The sequence below is a fragment of the Oryx dammah genome, unplaced genomic scaffold (assembly GCF_014754425.2).
Source record: "Oryx dammah isolate SB20612 unplaced genomic scaffold, SCBI_Odam_1.1 HiC_scaffold_4, whole genome shotgun sequence".
In the NCBI taxonomy this organism is placed as follows: domain Eukaryota; kingdom Metazoa; phylum Chordata; class Mammalia; order Artiodactyla; family Bovidae; genus Oryx; species Oryx dammah.
In genome coordinates this window covers 66,797,347-66,817,335 of record NW_024070188.1, presented here as the reverse complement: position 1 = coordinate 66,817,335, position 19,989 = coordinate 66,797,347, and the positions used below count along the sequence as shown (strand labels likewise).

Here is a 19,989-nt window from a genome sequence, read left to right as displayed (position 1 = left end):
ATCCTGAAGTGTCTCCTTCCAGTTGGTTGCTCCCTGGAACTCAATCATCCAGTGTAACCACTTTCAACCTCCTCCTGCCTGATTTTGCCAGAAACAGAATCTAAAAAATCAGGCATACATGTTTCACTACATGTAATAACTGTCTCCTCCTACCTAGAGTCCACGAGGAATAAAGCTCCAGTACACACACTGATAAGGTATTTCTGAGTATAAAAGAATGTCTTTGAAAAATTTTAGTTCAGAGCCAGCATTTAACTCATGTTATTGATGGATCAAAGTACTCAAAGTCAACTTAGCAGTGTCAGTGATATCGAAGCAAACTTTTCATTCTCATCATTAGCTTAGATGCATCAAAAAAATCAGTAAGACCATGGTATGTGCAGCTCAAGTTTTAATGAAACCCAAAGTAAATTTATATATTTTTAAATGTACTTTTCAAAGGCAGTTATCTCTTCAGCAACACAGGATTCACTTGTGTTGTTAACCTGAAATAGCCCAATAGATTGTATTGATGACTAGGATTATTAAGATATAAAATATTCAGATGGTACTATGGTCTTACTTTGGAAAAAATTAAGTTATCCTTTAATAATAGGGGAAAAAAGTTCAATTTGATGATTAGACTCCAAATCTGATTTTAGTTTCCAGATGAATAACAAAACTGGTTTAGTTTCTATATTCTGCCCTAAGAGCTAAAAGACTCTTTGGTAGTATAGCTGGTAAATAATCCACCTGCAATATAAGAGATCCTGGTTCAATTTCTGGGTCAGCTTGATTCCTGGGTCGGGAAGATCCCCTGAAGAAGGGATAGGCTACCCACTCCAGTATTCTTGGCTGCCCTGTAGCTCAGCTGGTAAAGAATTCGCCTGCTACGCAGGAGACCTGGCTTCGATCCTTGGGTTGGGAAGATCCCCTGGAGAAGGGAACGGCTACCCACTCCAGTACTCTGGCCTGGAGAATTCCATGGACTGTATATGTATAGTAATTATTATATAATTTTATGAAATATCCCCCCTTAAATAGCTGGTCTTCCATAAAGGTGAAAAGGTTGAACCCCTGAACATCTCAAAGGATTCTTGAGAGTCCCTTGGACTGCAAGGAGATCAAACCAGTCAATCCTAAAGGAAATCAACATTGAAAAGTCATCAGAAGGACTGATGCTAAAGCTGAAACTCCAATACTTTGGCCACCTGATGTGCAAAAACAGCAGTAACATCAGCTTCTAGGAAGTCAGAAGCACCTAAAGGAACAATTTAAAGAATATGAAAAACATGCAAAGCAGTATATTCTAAAAGCTGAATATAAGCCATTTCACCCTGTGACATAATTTCAACCTAAAACAGACTTTCTTTGAAGAAAGTGTTTTTTTTTTTTTGTCCATTTAATAACAAAAACATTATTGCAGTTACTATGGTCCACCTCCTTGAAAAGAAAAATTTTTAATAAAAAACCCTCTGGAGAAGTTCAGACTAACTCAGGAGATCTTTAGAGAAGATAACATAATTGTTGACATACACATACAGCTAGATACCTGTCAATGTGTCTCTAAAGCAGAATGATCTATTTTTAAGTGTGGGGAAGTAATAAATCCAAAATGTAGTCTTTTAAGATTTTCAGAAATAAAAGGAATGATGAATGAGAATGAAAACTGAAAAGAACAAAAATGTGAGGGGCATGTGGGAAGTTTTTGTTTGCTTTGTAAAGAAAAGACTAGAACTGACGCAGGACAAGGAGGGAACAGCTGAAAAAATTTTAAGCAAATAATAACTTTCACTCTTCTCAACAAAAGTAGATGTTTTTTTTAGAGTGTACATTTTAAGAGCAATGAGTTTGCCACTACAGAAATGTATTTCCATAACAAGTCTAGCCCTTGGCACAAGTGAAAATAAATTCTCTGGTTATTTTTCTCACTTGGAGGCTCAAGTAATTATTATACCATTTTATGAAATATCCCCCCTTAAATAGCTGGTCTTCCATAAAGATAGAAAGGTTGAACCCCTGAATGTCTCAAAGGACTCTTGAGACTCCCTTGGACTGCAAGGAGATCAAACCAGTCAATCCTAAAGGAGATCAACACTGAATAGTCATCAGAAGGATTGATGCTGAAGCTGAAACTCCAATACTTTGGCCACTTGATGTGAAGGGCCGACTCACTGGAAAAGCCCCTGATGCTGGAAGAGATTGAGGGCAGGAGGAGAAGGGTGACAGGGATGAGATAGTTGGATGGCATCACCAACTCAACGGACATGAAAGTGAAAGTGAAGTCGCTCAGTTGTGTCCGACTCTTTGGGACCCCGTGGACTGTAGCCCACCAGGCTCCTCTGTCCATGGGATTCTCCAGGCAAGAATACTAGAGTGGGTTGCCATTTCCTTCTCCAGGGGATCTTCTCAACCCAGGGATCGAACCCAGGTATCCTGCATTGCAGGCAGATGCTTTAACCTCTGAGCCACAACGGACATGAGTTTAAGGAACTACCAGGAGATAGTGAAGGATAGGGAAGCCTGGTATGCTGCAGTCCATGGGGTCGCAGAGTCAGACCCAACTGAGCATGTACTCTCACACACACACACACACACACACACACACACACACACACACACACAGAGTAGGGCAAGCACTTGATCACTTGATGGCATTATAAAGCTAGAGAGCTGTGAAATTACATAAAGTAAGGACTGTGGACTCTATCCTGTGGGTGATAAGAATCTTAGGGGAACTTCAGTAGGGTGGTGGCATGATTCCAACTGTGGTTTAACAGAAACCTGGATGCAAGGGGATGATCAGGAGCTCACACAATATTCCTGGTGGAGATGAGAGCCCCAGTCATTCAAAAGTTAACGAAGGCATTTCCAACCTAGATTCAGCAACTGTTGATCACAACAAAATATGAGTTTGAGCAAGAAAGAGAAGGCATCAAGTGTGTCTAAAATTTTATTAATATCTCCAGCTTTTTGATCAATCTATGAATGAAGTTCACTAAGGAGGAAAGGAAGGCTGCCATTTCTGAAGTAAAATGACATGATAGAGAAAAAGCATAAACTACAGGTTCAATAAACCAAAGACAATTCTACTACTGAGTTACCTGTCATCTAGGGAAGTTCTTACCCTCTGCTCCTCAAGCATACCTTTCTGGTTACACGTATCTTACTGAACTACAACTGACAGTGACCTGGCTATCCCCTGACTGAGTTGGAATCCCTCATTCAGTTCTGATAGCACTTTTCCTCCAGCTACATCCTCCACCATCTGGCCTTCCCATTACATGTCTAAGTTTAGTCTTTATTCTCTTCTGCAGAGATCCTTATCCTAGAAACAGGAAGTACTGATTGTCTCATAAAATCACTTTCAGTGCACTTGTGGGTTCGTCCTTGACCTTTTTTCTGCCTACATCATCCTTCTCCATTTCTATATTAACTGTCTATCTTCTTGCTTTCAGTTAAAGTCAGAGATGATACTCAGTAGGGATGAACCACTCCCACAACTATCAGATTTTACAGCCAGCCCTCCAACCTGATTACAGGGCAAGTTCTTCAAATGGTGAATGACAAAGCCATACCATTTTGTAAGTATTTTTTTCATCACCCTTGATACAAGATGCAGTTTTAACACTACCTCCCGAGTGCAAATTTTTCTGAGATCTCTTCAGTTATCCCTTGATATCAGAGTCACAATTGTATTAGACCACATATCACAGTGCTTCCTGTTTGTCTCATGTCAGTCTCCCCAACAACACTGAGACTCCATGATTTAGTCCTGCATAGCCAGGACTTTGATAAGAGTCTGATACATATCTGACACACACACACAGTACTCAAAAATTATGGAATTATGCTAACATAGCCCTTAGAGTTTAAATGCATTTAAAAGGAGCAATAGTACACCCGTGGCGGATTCATGTTGATATATGGCAAAACCAATACAGTATTGTAAAGTAAAATAAAGTAAAATTAAATAAATAAATAAATAAATAAAAGGAACAATACAATTACATGTTCTCTGTAACTCCTTTAAGTACTATAATGCTCTCACAAATGTCTAATGTACTTTAATAATATTGGGGGAGGGAAAGGTTCTGATTAAGCATACCAAACTTTTAGATTTGCTAGACTCACTCTTTCCTCCCCTGCTACTCCACCTTGTAAAACATACTTACTCATTAAGTCTAGAATAAGTTTTTTTTCCCCTCTCTTTTTGGTTCTTTTCCATTTTGTTCTTTTCCACATTCTTTACTTACTAAATTCTATTATATTGCAACCTTAGAAAGAAAAGTACCAAAAAGCACATATTCTACTTGTTGAAAATAAAAGAAAAATTCCATAAAAAACTATTCATTTGAAAGTAGCAGAAAATTTTGTACCTGCCAAAGCCTACAGTTCCAAAATTTATCTTATCTAAGAAAGTTACCTTCCTAATCTCTCACTGTATATAAAATTTACCTACTAAAATTGAAAGAAAATACACACAGATGAACCTTTTGAAGTAACTATTAAAACGATGTGTATATATATATATATATATATATATATATATATAAAAAGACCCTCTCTGTAGCAAAATGGATCAACCTAGAGATTATCTTACTAAGTGAAGTAAATCAGATAGAGAAAGACAAATACCATATGATATTACTTATACATGGGACCTAAGAGGATGAGATGGTTGGATGGCATCACCAACTCAATGGACATGAGTTTGAACAAACTCTGGGAGATGGTGAAGGACAGGGAAGCCTGGCATGCTGCAATTCATGGGATCCCAAAGAGTCAGATATGATTTAGCTACTGAACAACAAAAAGCAGTTCTGATGAACTTACTTACAAAACAGAGACAGATTCACAAACAAGGAACACAAATTTATGGTTACCAAAGTGGGGTGTGAAAGATTAAAAAAAAAAAAGACTATACACACACACTCACTCTGCGATTAAATTGGAGACTGAGGAGGCCGTCATGGTTTTTAGTACAAAATCCTCTTCAATATTAAGATTCCTTCTGCATTCCTTCTTCGTCACCAGTGATGGCAATTTCAAAGGACAGCTGGTTTTATCTTTTGGCAACCGATTACTAAAAGCCATTTGGTACTTGAAACATCAACCCAAAAGTATTCAGACTAAGTCTGTTATCACTTCCAAATGACCACTCTATCCAAAGACCACCATTTCATTCCTACTGACTTCACTGTTCCAAAGTAAATGTACCATTTAAGTCATTTTTTTTTTTTTAATTCAGTAAGACGTTTCCTCTTTCAAAAAGACCAGGTTGTTACAGCAAAGCAACACTGTGGTGGCTGACTCGAAGGACATGAGTCCACAGCTGCAGCCCAGCCTCAGAGAAGCCTCACATAACACAGTGGAGACAGAGATGCTTTAAAACATTCCTCAGATTACTAGAGACTCATCACCAGCCTGATCTGCCTGGTCTACAAACTGTTTACCAACTCTCTCTAAAGGATGACAGCCAAGCCTGGAGACAAACGTGATCTGACCGGTGAAGGGGAGGACTCTGTACAGTACCCTCCCCTTCCTAATGCTTAATTCCTAAGTGGTGTCAGTATCACTGGAGGCCCGTCACACCACTTAGTCACTTGATATTGTCACTGTGGTGCTGATGAGTCACCCCCATCCCAAGTTTATGTAAGTGACTTTATGACCCCCATGTAAGATTTCATATTTACCTACATCAAATGCAGATCATTTCACAGGAATATGAGGGAAATTATCTACAGGGAAGATGCATCAAAGAGACTTCTGTATATAAGTTTCTGAGGTTTGCTTATTCAGTCACACTGGCTCTTCTAAACTGAAGTGTAGAATGGGAACACAGCCTTTTAGCTGAAAGCCTCAGACGGTAATTTGGAACATTTTGACTCTGACTGAAGGAAAAAACCCACAAACATTTATCATCATATAATTTTCTGTTAGTCACTTAAGCATTACTCTGGCTCTTTCTTCACTTGATAAGAACAGTTTATACAAGTAGATCCTTATTTCTGACCTTCCAGATATACTTATTTAGTAGTTAATGCAAAGATACTGGAGTGGGTTGCTATGTCCTTTTTCAGTGAATTAATGACATATTCATACTAAAATGGCTAGGGAAAAAAAAACTAGGAGGTTTATAAAAAGATTATTTTTCTATGCATTGGAAAGCCTGTTGAGCAAATACAGCTCAGTTCAGTTCAGCCGCTCAGTCGTATCCGACTCTTTGCGACCCCATGAATCGCAGCACGCCAAACATGTATAAGAGATGTCTAACACTCCATCACAGACTGCAGTGTAACTGACAGAATAATGGCCCATTCTATGATCATGAGAAAAATGAACATACAAACAAATCCAAAAAAAGCAGAAGATTTCTTTAGCTCAATCATCTGCCTTCCAGAACCGTGCAGTGCTCTGGGCTAGAAAGTACACAATTCAGGTCAGACTGTACTTTCAGAAACATTTCCTTTTAGCTGTTGCCCTATCGTAGATATCAGCATAACACTGAGTTTTGAAATAATCTGCTGATGTCATCGATTTTCAGGAGTGAAGGGAGGCTCCTCCTTCAGCGCTTGTGACTAAGGCTATCTGTGTGGAAACAGCCTTCTGGTTGCTAAGGAATTCATTGGCTCTTGGCTGTTTGTTTCCCACTCTGTTTGAAGCCACAACCTTCTGTCTGCTTGAGATATCATCATTCATCTTCAGAGCTGGAGTGTGTCACGCTACATAAAAAGAGGTTCTTATTTGAAACACCATTTGGAGATTCTTATCAAGTGAAGGAACAGCTAGAGTAACGGTCGTGATTAAAAGAAAAGTGTAATATTCATACATGTCAACAGTCTCTCTGGCCAATATTTTAATGCGTTTTTTTAACACCAAAGAACTTCATCAAGATTTTTTGTTTCCCCAAATTACTAAAATAATACATGCTCAGTCTAACAAGGTAAACAATTTGTAGTTGTATGAAGTTCCATCGCTTTCCTGCTTCTCACTCCCATCTTAAAATAATGCATTTTATGTCCCTGTAATAATCCATTTTAAAACCTGATGTGTATCATTCCATGTTTTATCCCAAAAGACAGAGCCACCATGTTAGTGCATGCCTTTTACCCAAACTTTGATAATACTGGATGTTATCAGCTTTCTAAATATTGTCAAGCTAGTGCATAAAAAACAATCACATTTTGTAATTTGTACTTCTGTGGGGCCAGTTAAAATATTCAAAGATCATACTGCTGCAGTTCTTCTTAAAAATTATATTCATCAGCTGTCAAAAGACAAGGTGTTCTTTTTCTTTATTACTTTTTAAAATCCTGAAGGGTATAAAGCTTGTGTGCTATTTGCTTTGTAAATGTCCATAAAACTACAAATGTTAACTTGCCTAGAAGACTCAACGTTGTAGTTCTATGTTATGAGGTAAAGTGTGGATATTATCAGAATCAAACTATAGGATCCTAATTTTTAATCATCTGAACTGTCAATCTTAACAATCAAGGTTTTGCCAACCCTCCAATCCAGCTATAGCAGTCAAATTAATAAAACATTAACAAGCAGAAGAGTAACCAAAATCAACAGATTATCACTAAAGGTAAAATGAGAGTGACCACAAGGCTTCTTTGAACTGGGGCATAAGCAGGCTTATCTGAGATGGTAATAATTAAGACCTGAGTATCAAGAAAGAACCAAGATTAGGGAGAAAAGGGTACTGAGAAAGCACAGTCAAGGAATAGAAAGAAAACGTGTCTAAAAGACAGTGACTTTAGGAGAGAATAGCAGGAAATAGGAGGTACTGGGAAAGATTGAAGGCAGGAGGAGAAAGGGATGACAGAGGATGAGATGGTTGGATGGCATCACTGACTTGATGTACATGAGTTTGAGCAAGCTCTGGGAGTTGGTGATGGACAGGGAAACCTGGTATGCTGCAGTCCATGGGGTCGCAAAGAGTCAGTCACGACTGAGCGACTGAACTGAACTGAGGATGTACTGGAATGCATGAGAGTGAAGCAGATTTGGGGATAGGAGGTAGGAATCAAGACACTTGTTCACACATGTGAAGTTTGAGGCCTATTATACATCCAAGTGTCTGAGGACAGGCAATCCAAGAGGTAACTCCAGGGTCCAGAAAGGGGCTCTGGCCAAAGATAAGTACTGAGGAGATACTGGCATCAAGATGCCACTTAAAACCACTGGATCCAATGAGATCATCCAGGGGTCATCCATAGAAGTGAAAAAAGTCAGAGTTCCTATACAGAGACAAAAATCACAGTTAAGCACCAGATGGTCTTTAAAAATATAGCGATATTACACCATGATTTAAAGATAGGACTCTGAAAATTATATATATTGATAGTGAAGTTTTAATGTGCATTATTTTCATGAACCCTCTACTGAGTTAAGGCAAAAATTTTATATAAAAATGCCAGTAATAGCCCCTAAAGTACTTCTGTAAGTTCAGCTATTCATGTGGAAGGCGGTAGCATTTTAAGTGAGTCATGTGTAAGACATATAGATACAAAATATGCTGGCTTCATGAGTAAACACAGGTAACTGTCTGTCACAAAGCCTTAGGTGATACACACACCATGTGGAGTAATAAGAGAAATTCCTTCAAAAGATTTCTTGTGTCAGACAGTAACTTGAAAATACATTTAAATACTCTGATTCCCATACCCTTGAGAATGACAGCCTCTGGAAATTTTACATCCCAGCTGCTCCCCCTGCCCCACCCTAGTCTCAGCTCAGTTGACCTTATTTGTTTAGTCTAAAAACATGGGTTTCAGGTAATTTATTCACACAATAAAAATAGTGAATGTGCACATATCAATCAACATACTGACATCTAAAATAAAAAGTCCCAATTTAATTTTTGAAGAAACCTTGAAAATTTGCAAATGCCATGACCTAACAAAATGAAAGTAAATAGACCTCAACTAATTTTAATCTCCTAATTCATCTTACATCATGTAATTGACTCTTGGAGAAGCACTTTTGAAAGTCAAGAAATAGTTCAACTATATATGATAAAACCCAACAAATATACAATTTTCAGATCTCTTTACAAGGGTACTTCTTCTTTCTGATAATTGAAGTAACAAAAAAATAGACTTCTAATGAAATTGAAACAAATATACCAAAAAAAAACCACTCAAAGTTCTGTTTTGAAGCCATTAAACATTAAGTACCAGGGATTTTCCAACTAAGTAGCTGAAACTCTTAAAATACTTGATGGCTTGGGAAAAAAGTATTTATATATTAAATACTCCAGTTGAATATCTTGATCTATGAATAAGCAATTTTAGCAATCTATTTCCATGATTTGTTACATGTATTATTTACAATAACATACAGGTATTTATAAATATGGAACATATGAAATCTTGAGTAAATTCCAAGTAATCAGTATATAAGACTTCATGAGTAATGATTTCATTCTAAAGGAAAATATAATAAACTGAATAAATATAGCTGTAAAAAAAAAAAGGCAAAACAAAATGGGCACAAGAGAAATTCAGTTTGCTCAAGCAACAAAATCAGGTGATTTTTAAAGATTATTAACATTCAGGTTTCTATTGGCTCATTCACATAACTAGCTGTTTGTAGAAAATTTGGCTTTCAATAACAGCTAAAAAGGCCTTGTTGCAAAGTTGAGAAAAAAATTGTACTCATTTCAAACATTAAATATCTTCATTCCAAAAGTACTGTAATTAAAATAAACTTCGTCACATCATTTTAAGGTGACTACTTCATGGTCTAAAAACTTAATTCCAAATTCCTGTCTCATACATGGCAACAAAATCAGAATAATAACAAAGTCTCTACTTTTGGTTAACAACTGAATGAAAACTTGAAAATAGAGAGTTAAGTGCTATATATTTATTCAGTCGTAGGAAACTGCTAGCACACTTTTAATGTCAGGTATGTGGCTATCTTATCATTCAAAATGGGCTAGATAAATAAAACTAAAAGAAATGTAGCGAAGATCAAGGAAAATAAAACAATAATCAAAGTAATAGAATTCACACATAATTCAGGTGGAATGAGAGGCCCCTAAAGCTGTAAGGACAGAAAAAGTCAACAAATAAAAGGCATACTTACACTGAAGGCAATGTCATCATTATTAAATACAGAGTTTGAAAGAAAAAGTCTTACTTACCTGAGAGAGGAACATACACAAGACACAAAGCAAATAATAACAAAAGAGAACTTGGCTTCCATTTCCAACGACAGCTCCACATTCCGTCTGAGTGACACATCCTGCCATGAAAAAAAGCAACAATCAGGACACTTAGGCTTAGTAAAGCATTCAGTCAGAAAAGGTTATAGGTTTCTAGCAGGGACTGAAAAAGAACCTTTTCCCACCTTGCTTCCAAATAAGAAAAGAAACCTTGAAGATGATAAACTAAGGATTCCCCTTTAAGCTAATTAGGTAAAAGAAAAAACCCATGCATTTTATTTGCTACTTGGTGACAACTTCCTTATCAGAGGTATATAATGGATGATTCTTGCAAAAAGATGGGGAAGTATTCTGATAATTCAAAGGAAAAAAATCACTTATTTAAAAAAAAACAATTTTAGCATCAATCTTCAGCATCATCAGTTACATGCCCATCTGAGTACCAAGAAGATGCTTTTATCAACCTCTTCTATAATCTCCCAGAAATTTAACCTCTAAGGAAATGTTTTCATTTTATAATATCTGCTGCTTTACAAGTGGAAATATTAAAATCAAAGTGCCCAGACTTTCTTCTTTCCTCTAAAATTAAGTACTGAAGCTTAACTTAATTAGTACTAATGTTAGTTCTAAAATTATATATATTAATAGTTATCAATGTTTTTAAATGGCTAGTAAATACCAAGTATTGAAGAAACTAATAAATGACATTAAATGGAGGGGTGGTGCTTTGAAGACGCTCAATTGTCTGTACAATAGTCGTACCTCTAAACTCAAAATTATGCTTAATGATTTAGATGGGAACATCCATATTATCTTGGCTGAAGACAGTGGCATGCTACCTTCCATTGACGTAGCCCTATCAAAAGAGGCAGACCACAGAAGGGGGCAGTGGGTGTGAAAGGCAGTCACAAAAGGAACCGTGAATGAACTGGTGAGCAGGAGAGTCATGAAGCAGGAAGAAAGTTGAGTGGCAGAAAGAAACCTCCAGATCTTAAAATCCCCAGAGTTATTTTCATTGTAAGTGATAATTGAGAATCATTTTATTTCTAAAAGAGGAGCAACTAAAACAATGCTTTGGAGTCACAATAAAATACTTCTTTACCTGAAGATTGCTTATCTGGAAAAAATGTATAATAAATAGAAAACCAGAAAGTGGTAACAGAAATACTTGAATAATAAAAATCAGACATTAAACTGATTCTTGCACTTGTCTCAAGCCTGCCCTTCTAACTTATCTGAGAGACTGTTAAGTAGAGACTACTTAAGTAGCAAAGAGAATAAGCTCTGGAGTCAGACAGACCTGAGTTTGCTACTGATGAACTAGGTAATCCTTGGAAAATTGACTTGACCACCTTGTTCCTCCTAGTTTTCACCTGTAAAATAGGAACATCAATACAATCTAGTCCATGGTGCTGGTGGATGATTAAATCAAATCATGTCTTTTAAGAAATGTGTCTAACATTCAGCAAGCGCTCAGTGTTGTTGTTGTTGTTTAGTCACTAAGACGTGTCCGAGTCTTTTGTGACCCCCTGGACTGTAGCCCGGCAGGCTCCTCTGTCCATGGGATTTCCAAGGCAAGAATACCGGAGTGGGTAGCCATTCACTTCTCCAGGGGATCTTCCCAACCCAGGGATCAAACCTGGGTCTCCTACACTGGCAGGCAGATTCTTTACTGCTGAGCCACCAGGGAAACCCAAGTGTTCAATAATATTAGCTATTTTTATTGTTACTATCATCCTGAGCATTCTAATACAAATGTGGTTATTCTGTCAACAGTGAAGTAAGAAAAAAAAGGACTTTACCAAGAACAGACAATAGGATCAGTATTATAAACCAACACCAATCTATTGACTTTGTAGCTATTTCTGGGATCTACTTGGAACAGAGATGAAATAGACTATTCAAGTATGTCGTTAAAGAAGATATTTAAAATAGTATCTGATTTTGTTCATGTTATTTTATATTCACCAAACTAGAATCCCCAGCATCACACAGCTCTTAGCAGAAACCAACTCTACACAAGAAAAAGGCTACATAGTACTTTTGCACAACATTGTAAGTCAACTGTACCAATAAAAATTTTAAAATATTAATTTAAAAAGTATTTTTGAATGGGAGGTATATTTTCAAATACATCCATCCAAAATATTTGAAATTAAAAGCAGTGTTACTGCTTACATGAGAAGCAAGATGTTCTAGTGAGTCATTCACCGTGCTCAGTTGCTCAGTTGTGTCCAACTCTTGGTGACCCCCTAGACTATAGTCCGTCAGCTTCCTCTGTCCATGGGGATTTCCAGGCAAGAATGCTGGAATGGCCTGCCAATTCCTTTTCCAGGGGATCTTTGCAACCCAGGGATCCAACCCACGTCTCTTGCATCTCCTGCATTGGCAGGTGGATTCTTTACCAGTGTGCCACTTGGGAAATTCCAGTGAGTCATTAATAATAACAAAATGATAATGGATGTGAACTCTGGAATAGCACAGAGTTACATCCTGGTACCTCTATCTACTGTGTGTTTTGAGGGGGCAAGTACTTTAAATTCTGAACCTATTTTCTCTTCTGTAAATAGACTATTACAGAAAGAACTAGATTAACATTGCATAGAACTTAACGAGGGTTTTGAAAAGGGTGGCCAGTAAACCTTTGTTGCATGGAAAGTTCACTTATTTGGAAGAAGGGCCCATTTCCCATTGATGCTGGATTTATGAGATGTTTCCCATTCATGCTGAGCGTGGAAGAGTGTACTTCTGAGACTAAAGAACAATCATATATTAAAAGAAATTTAGAGCTGGAAGGCAGAGATAAAGCCTAACCTCCTCGTTTTATGGAGGAGGAAACTGAGGCCCAGAGAAACAAACAGGCAAACCAATGAAGCCTGGATGGTAGCCTCATAGACATTAACAGAAGGAATATTAGCCCAGGAGAACTGAAGTTTCTCAATCTTTGTGGCACATGACAATCTTCCTTTATCAGCATCAGGACACTATTAGTGAATATTCCCTTCTCTTATGTTCCCATGTCTTCTAAACAATACTCAGGGAATGACATTCATTAGTTTGATGACACTCAATTTCATGGTGTCTATTTCACGTGCTCATGCAACTTTCTTTTGCTATAAAAGGTGCTGACACTTAGGAGTTCCATATTCTCTCCTGAAGCTATTTTACAAAAGTTGCGTACAATCCTATTAGACAAGAGCTGCAAATGGCAACCAAGAGCTTAATGCATTCCAGTTCTCAGGACTCCATCATGTTGTACAGCAAAGGAACTCAGGACAGGGCAAGCACTTGTAACCAACATAAACCATATGACACGCCAACTTTCATCCACTTAACTGTTTACTGAAGAACAGAAACAAATAAATTAAGAATAGAACAGAGGCAGGAAAGCACTGTCTGTCTTCTCAAGGGATCACTTAGCAAAGACACATCCCTGGGATTTAAACAACTTTCTCACAAGAATGGAAAATCCTGAACAGGGTTACTAAGGTTCTAAACAGGAACTACAAAAAACACAGTATAATTTTGTATCACTCCAGTTGTGGTCTCAGCGTTCTGTTGAAGAGAACAGGAATACTTTTTAAGTAAAAGAGAGTCATAGACTTCTATAACCTGAAAAGAATCCAAAAGTTATGGAACAAAACCCATCATTTCACAAATGAAAAAACTATGATGTTTAAGCTACTTGCCCATGATCACATAATCAGTGATAGCAAAATCAAAAAGACCTCCTGGGTCACCTGGCTTCCAACTCAATGGTCCTTTTTGAGAACCAAGCTAACTTTATTGGAAACTCACTCTTCAAAGTATATAGACTGCAAGATGCAACATACTTAAATCTTGCATCAGAAAGTTTTAGAACTCAGCCCTTTTATAGGAATATAGATACCATTTAATCCAAACGCATCGCTGAAATAATCTAAAAAACCTGCCCAGTGTTCTGTGATGACTTAGAGGGGTGGAATGGGGTGGAGGGGTGAGGGAGGGTCAAGAGGAGGGGATATATGAATACTTATTGTTGATTCACATTGTTGTAAGGCAGAAACCAACACCACATTGTAAAGCAATTATCCTCCAATTAAAAATAAATTATTTTTAAAAACCTACTGTCTTATATCTCTTTACTCCTACTGACTCCTCTAAAAAAATCACAATTAAAGAAAATAGTGAAGAGATTTTGAAATTGGTGGAGAAATTAACGTGGTACTAATTTTCTTAATATTAGCAATAGTCAGAATTAACTTCTTTCTCTATATCCCAACTGTATTTCTATGGCAAATCTTTTCAGGAAGGGACATGAGGAGTAGCACAGAGAATGCCTTAATTCTTCCAGAGTAAAAAGCATGGTAATTTGGTTTATTTAAGCCTGCTTATAATTTTGTTTCATCTTCTGGTTAAAGATCATGTTCTTGAGCCTAAATAATGAAGTGCTATTATATTACTTAAAGTAAGTTCTTTTATTAAGTTGGGTTCACTCCTCACTTTAAAAAAGCATAAAGGTTTATAATTCTTGAAATCTGTACAAATCTTGCCCCTTACTTGAGCTATAATATACATAACTGGCTTTACATAGATGAAATTAAGCAATCATGAGAAATACACACACCTTCACACAAACACATGAAACTGGGAAAATCTGAAAAAGAGAGGTGTATTGTATCATTATCCTGGTTGTGATATTGTACTCTAGTTTTGCAAAATATCAGCATTGGGAGGAACTGGGTAAAGAGTACCTGGGCTGTCTCTGTATTATTTTTTAAAACTGCATGTGAATCAACAAATACTTCAACAAAAATTTCAATTAAATAAATCCTGAAGCCCCAATAAATGTTAAGTTACTTTCAGATGATTCAGGGAAAAAAGAGTGTGTGTGTGTGTGTGTGTGTGTGTGTCTACAGACAGTGGAAAGGAGAAGATAAGAAAAATGATAAAACAAATGGGGCAAATATTTACAATAAGTGATTCTGTGTCAAGAGTATACAGCTGTTCTTCATGTTATTTTTGCAACTTCCCTGGAGGTTTAAAATTATTTCTAAATAGAGGAAAATACATATGTACAGTTTTACAATGAAGAGTATCAGTGTTTATCTAATGAGCCTCTCATCACTACTGGGTAATATTGCTTTAATCATTGCCAGTTTGATAGAAAACATGTCTCATTTGGATTTCCTTTATTTGGATTGGCATATTGAATGATTTATATAGTTAATTTTCCATTATAAACATTTTCTTTTCTAGTAATTTTTTTTAACCAATTCTATACTAAATATGTTAAGCCTTGGTCATATTTGTTGTAAATGTTTTCAATACAGCAATATTGAAGTCTTCCTTAAGGCATTCCAAGTAATTCCATCCTGAGTAATGTTAATAAGGGAGAGTAAGATGACACTCAGGTAGTGCACTCAATTTTTATTGGCATTTTTAGTTATGACTGAAATGGCCTTTAAATGTTTATAGCCCCAGTCACTTGCTGTGCTTCTTCACGTCGTCCAATGCAGATAATGTTCTAATGTCATCCAATTAGAAACGAAGTGGAAAGATGCAATTTTTGCCCAAGCATGCCACACACACTGAACAAAGTCTTTTTTGATTTAGTCTAAAGTCTAAATGGTCTCTAGAAACTTTTGATCATCACATTAGAAATGTAAACCCTTGTTAAGACATGGGCAGTCAGAAAAACGGTCAGGTTTAAGGAAGTAGCTGTCAGTTTATTTTTAATATGTAAACTGATTCTCTTTCAGATCATTATTTCCAGAAATCAGAGTGACGTGTCCACTTGGGCAGTAAAACTACAAGCTTCTAATATTTCCCATAAGCCAAGAGACAATAGCCTCATTCACCATTCACACTGGAAAAGCACAATGTCATGTAATTTATATAAGCCATAAATGGAACAGTGGCTTCATGCAGCTTGAGACCAATTAATGCAAGTCTTGCTAAATCTACTAAAATTTAAAATTATGCAGTCATTACAACTCCAAAGTATATTTGTAAAGTCTCTAATTGCAGAACTTGAGTGTACTAATATATAAACACTCTTATCCACAAGAGTAGGCAGAAAACATATTCAAACAATTTGTGTATTTGAATCTATCAAAATTAAAAATTTAAATGATAATTACATTTTCAATGAGATAGTAAGAATATTTACCTTGGAAAGGTTGGTATTATTTCTATATATCCTAATATACTGATATCTAAAAAGAATCAGATAATCTTAAACCATTCCATATGAATTATAAAAAGAAAAAGTTGCAATCTCACGAGAAATGGAAAAACATTCTGTCAAAATAGCTCAATAAAGAAACTTGAATCAGAGTAATAATTTTGTGATTAAATATCCATGCTTTTACTGTATAATAACATTAAGATTTTTAAAATCATATAGAATTCAAATGGACTATATAATTTCATAACCAGGAAATTTTAACATTACTTGATCAGTTTCACATCTTTTAAAACCTGGTATTTATATTTTTTTTCATGTATAATGTAATTTTTCCCCATAAGGTCCAAATCACCTAGGAAAGCTTATGGAAAGCCAGACAAACATCTGCTATTAAAACTCTTACTATGTATTTTCAGGAAAAACTGAAGCTTAAAACAAACTCACATTCATTCAAAATGTGTTGCCTGTATATAAGAATAAGTCTTATATGAAGCTGTTGGCCACATCCCAAAATAAATTCTTTCAGGTTATACCTTGCTGATCCCACTGGGCAAATGAAACTTTCAAACTCACAGGTGTGGAATGACTTCACATGCAGCTTAATAAAAATAAGTGGTTCCTTTCTAATTATACTGCTCACTACCAGGAACAGACCCGCCAAGGGCTAGGTTTCTGGACACTAACCCTTTTTCCTATTTTGAAAATGTGTGCTGGAGGGAGCAAGGCAGAAGGTCCAAGGAATGGAAAAAGACAGGCCTGAGGGGCAGGTTTTTTCCCAGGTATTAAATTGAAAGAGGAAATTTAAGTGGAAATAAGTAAGGCTCCAAAAGTTGGGGGAAGGAGAGTGTTTATCAATTTCTAGAAACTCTTGTATATTAGTCAGTGGAAGGGAGTTAAATGTCTGTCCAGATGTCTGCCCAAGATTAAACAAAACACCAGAGGGAAAATTATATGTTACAAGAAAAAGTAACTTCTGAGTTGGCCACAAAAATAAGCTGGGTCTTTCGAGAACAACCTTCCTTTTTCCATTTTGGAAGGCTAAGCTAAGCGGTGCTGGGGGCCCTTCAGCGCGGTCTCCCTGAGGCACCTCACCACTTGGAGGACAAGTCCATAGAAACAAAACACATCAGGTTTCTCTAAGCGTGTCATCGCCCTACACCCCCCACTCCTGCTTCTACACAAGCCCCTTCAGAGATTCTATCACGTAAAATGGCATCTTCTTTCAGGACTTCTTAATCTGTAAAGTACACGGAGAACCTTTTCTGCGCGCTTAAAAACAAAAACAAAAACAAAAAAAATCATTCAAACAACCCAAAGATCCAAGAATAACTTCTACAGTCAAGAGTGACAATGTGTAAAGTCAACATTCTCTCCGCATACTAGTACCTTCCAAGCCCCCAGGTGCTGATCCAGGAGAGCGCCTTCTTGGCAGGGCCCGGCCCCTGGATGGAGCGACCGTGCCTGTGACTTCTTGGTGCATTTGAATCGAAAACGTTTTCCCCATTCTTGAAGCCCTGCCCTTTTTATTATGCTTTACGCCGCCCAAACGTGAGGTTTACCTCTGGCTGGGGAAAAAAAAAAAAAAAAAGCCAGCCGCACACACATGTCACAGCTCCGCCTGGCAAAACAGCAGCTCACTCCTCATTGCCTCGGGGGGCGAAGTGAAGACAAACCGGTTTATTCTGTCGGTGCTCAGTGCGGCTAAGTCTTTACAAAGCCGTGGGGTCGGGGACCGGGAGTTAGGGGGCGGGCAGGGGAAGGGGGCACAGGTAAAGGTGTGAAGGAATTCTGAGCCGAAAGGGAGGCGGGGGGTACTTACATGTTGGCATCACTGCGCTGGGGTCCCCAGGGGCCGCGCGGTCATGTTCCACCACCTTCACCAGGCTCTGCGGCTCTGAGTTCCCCCGATGAAGCCCCTAACCTGGGCCGAGCGCGATGGCCGGACCCTCCTTTACCCTCTTTCTGGAGAGTTCATCGGGGTTTCCCGGGCAGCTCCCGGGTGGCGCAAGGTGGAAGGTCGGCGCCGCGGAGTTCAAGTGCGGATCGTCGCAACAGGGGGCGGGCGGGGCGGCAGGTTCCTCCTTACGGAGAAGTTGGAGGAAAGTTAGGGCGAGAACGTGGAAGCGGCTGGGTCCGCCTTGGAGCCGGTGCTGGGTGCTCGGGGTGCCCCGGGGGCTCCCAGGGTGACTGGGTGGGCGGGTAGGTGGAGGGGTCCGCTGGCGTGCGGCAGCACGTGGTCACCCGCTTTGTGGCTCCAGTCTCCCCCTCTACCCCACCCCGCGGGCTCGGGTTGCTCCCGGGGCCTGTCCACCCCGCCTGCGCTTCCGGCGCCGAGTGTGCCGGACCAGGGGCTCAGGTGCGGCTGCCCCCGCGGCGTCTGGCCGGGCCCCGCGCGGCCCTGGGGCCGCCCCAGCCTAGCTGATCCGCCGCGGGGGCCGTCCCGGAGGCGCGGCCGCCCCACCCAGGATCCCAGCCCCGGGGCTGGAGGGAAGAGTCTGGCTGCGGGGTGGGAGAGGAACTCCCCAGGCGGGCAGCGAGGGGCGAGTTGCTGGGGCCGGAGTGGGTGGGAGACTGGCTCCCGGCCCGGCTCGGCTGCCCAGCGAGGGAGGGGGCGGGGCAGGCCCAGAGGTCGCCCGAAGCCCGGCGCCGTGAATCCAGGAGACCCTCCCTGCGAGACCGGAGCAGCTCGGAGGCCCGCGGGGATGGGGGCATCTCCTCCCTGTCCCCCTGGGGTGCAGCCCGAGTGCGCGGAACCCCGCCGCCAAGTTCCCGCGCCATTGCCTTGCTTTCTCCTTGTTTCTTTGCTCTTCCCCTCGCTTTTCTTTCATGTCTTCCCCCTACCCCTCGCTTCTTTTGTTCTTTTTCTAATGATTATCAGGGTGAAGGGTGAGCCGTCTGTCCTCAGCGCGCACCCAGCCACCCCATACCATCACCAAATCTCTTAGTCTCTGCTGGGAGAGAGGGGCTGAGAGTCCCTCAGCGCGCCCTTCTCCAACCAAGGATGAAGACCAGCCTTAAGAGGAACCTGCGACAGTCGCCCTATTCCTATGCCCAGCACAGAAATACACTACTGCCTTCTCCCACTGATTTGTTGACACTTGTAATTCCATCCTTTTGGCTTAGAATTTTGTCTTCTGTTGAAACATATCTAAGTACTCCTAAGGAGTGGTAACACGGTAAAGCTTCGACATTGCCTTTGGTTTGTATTGTTCAAATCCCTTCTGGAAAGAAGCTAATAGGCGGCAGAAACAGCCTGAGAGATCTGAGAGCGGTTGCAGGGGGATTAAGTGAAAGCGAAAACTGGGCAGGACAAGTGACAAACTGCTTGCTCCACAATCTGGCCTGGGACCCTCCTTCTTCAGCCCCCTCCTGCTGCTTCACTGGGATTCAGGGATAGGGCTGGACAAGTCATGCAAAAAAAAGAAAGAAAGAAAGAAAGGATATTAACATGGGACTGACTAGACGTTCACCTAATATTCAGCAGGATTGATTTGCAAATGCAAATCCAGTTACTCAATGGGAAAAGTCCACTGCCTGGCCTCCTATAAAGTAGCTGCCTGGCACAGGGATCTGGACACACCCCCTTGGAAATGAGAAGGGGAAAAAAAGGACTCACACTTGCAAACACGTTCCCTCACCCTTGGGTACCACCAGTTAATCCATG

The 19,989-nt window shown here is 39.4% G+C and overlaps 1 protein-coding gene across 5 annotated transcripts in view; it reads right to left on the bottom strand.

Moving 5' to 3' along the window:
* ADGRG6 (adhesion G protein-coupled receptor G6) overlaps positions 1-18,587 on the bottom strand; it is a 154,507-nt gene extending 135,920 nt beyond the window's left edge. For 3 of the 5 annotated variants that reach the window (XM_040238585.1, XM_040238587.1, XM_040238589.1), the window contains exons 1-2: positions 18,145-18,586; positions 10,136-10,236 (exon numbers count right to left, since the gene is read on the bottom strand). In XM_040238585.1, coding sequence (XP_040094519.1) covers positions 10,136-10,236; positions 18,145-18,146 — 103 coding nt within the window. In that variant the 5' untranslated portion in view covers positions 18,147-18,586. Of the gene's footprint in view, positions 1-10,135; positions 10,237-17,711; positions 17,982-18,144 lie in introns of those variants that run through there. The other 2 variants (XM_040238588.1, XM_040238586.1) reach the window with 2 other exon arrangements.
* Positions 18,588-19,989: the final 1,402 nt, after the last annotated feature.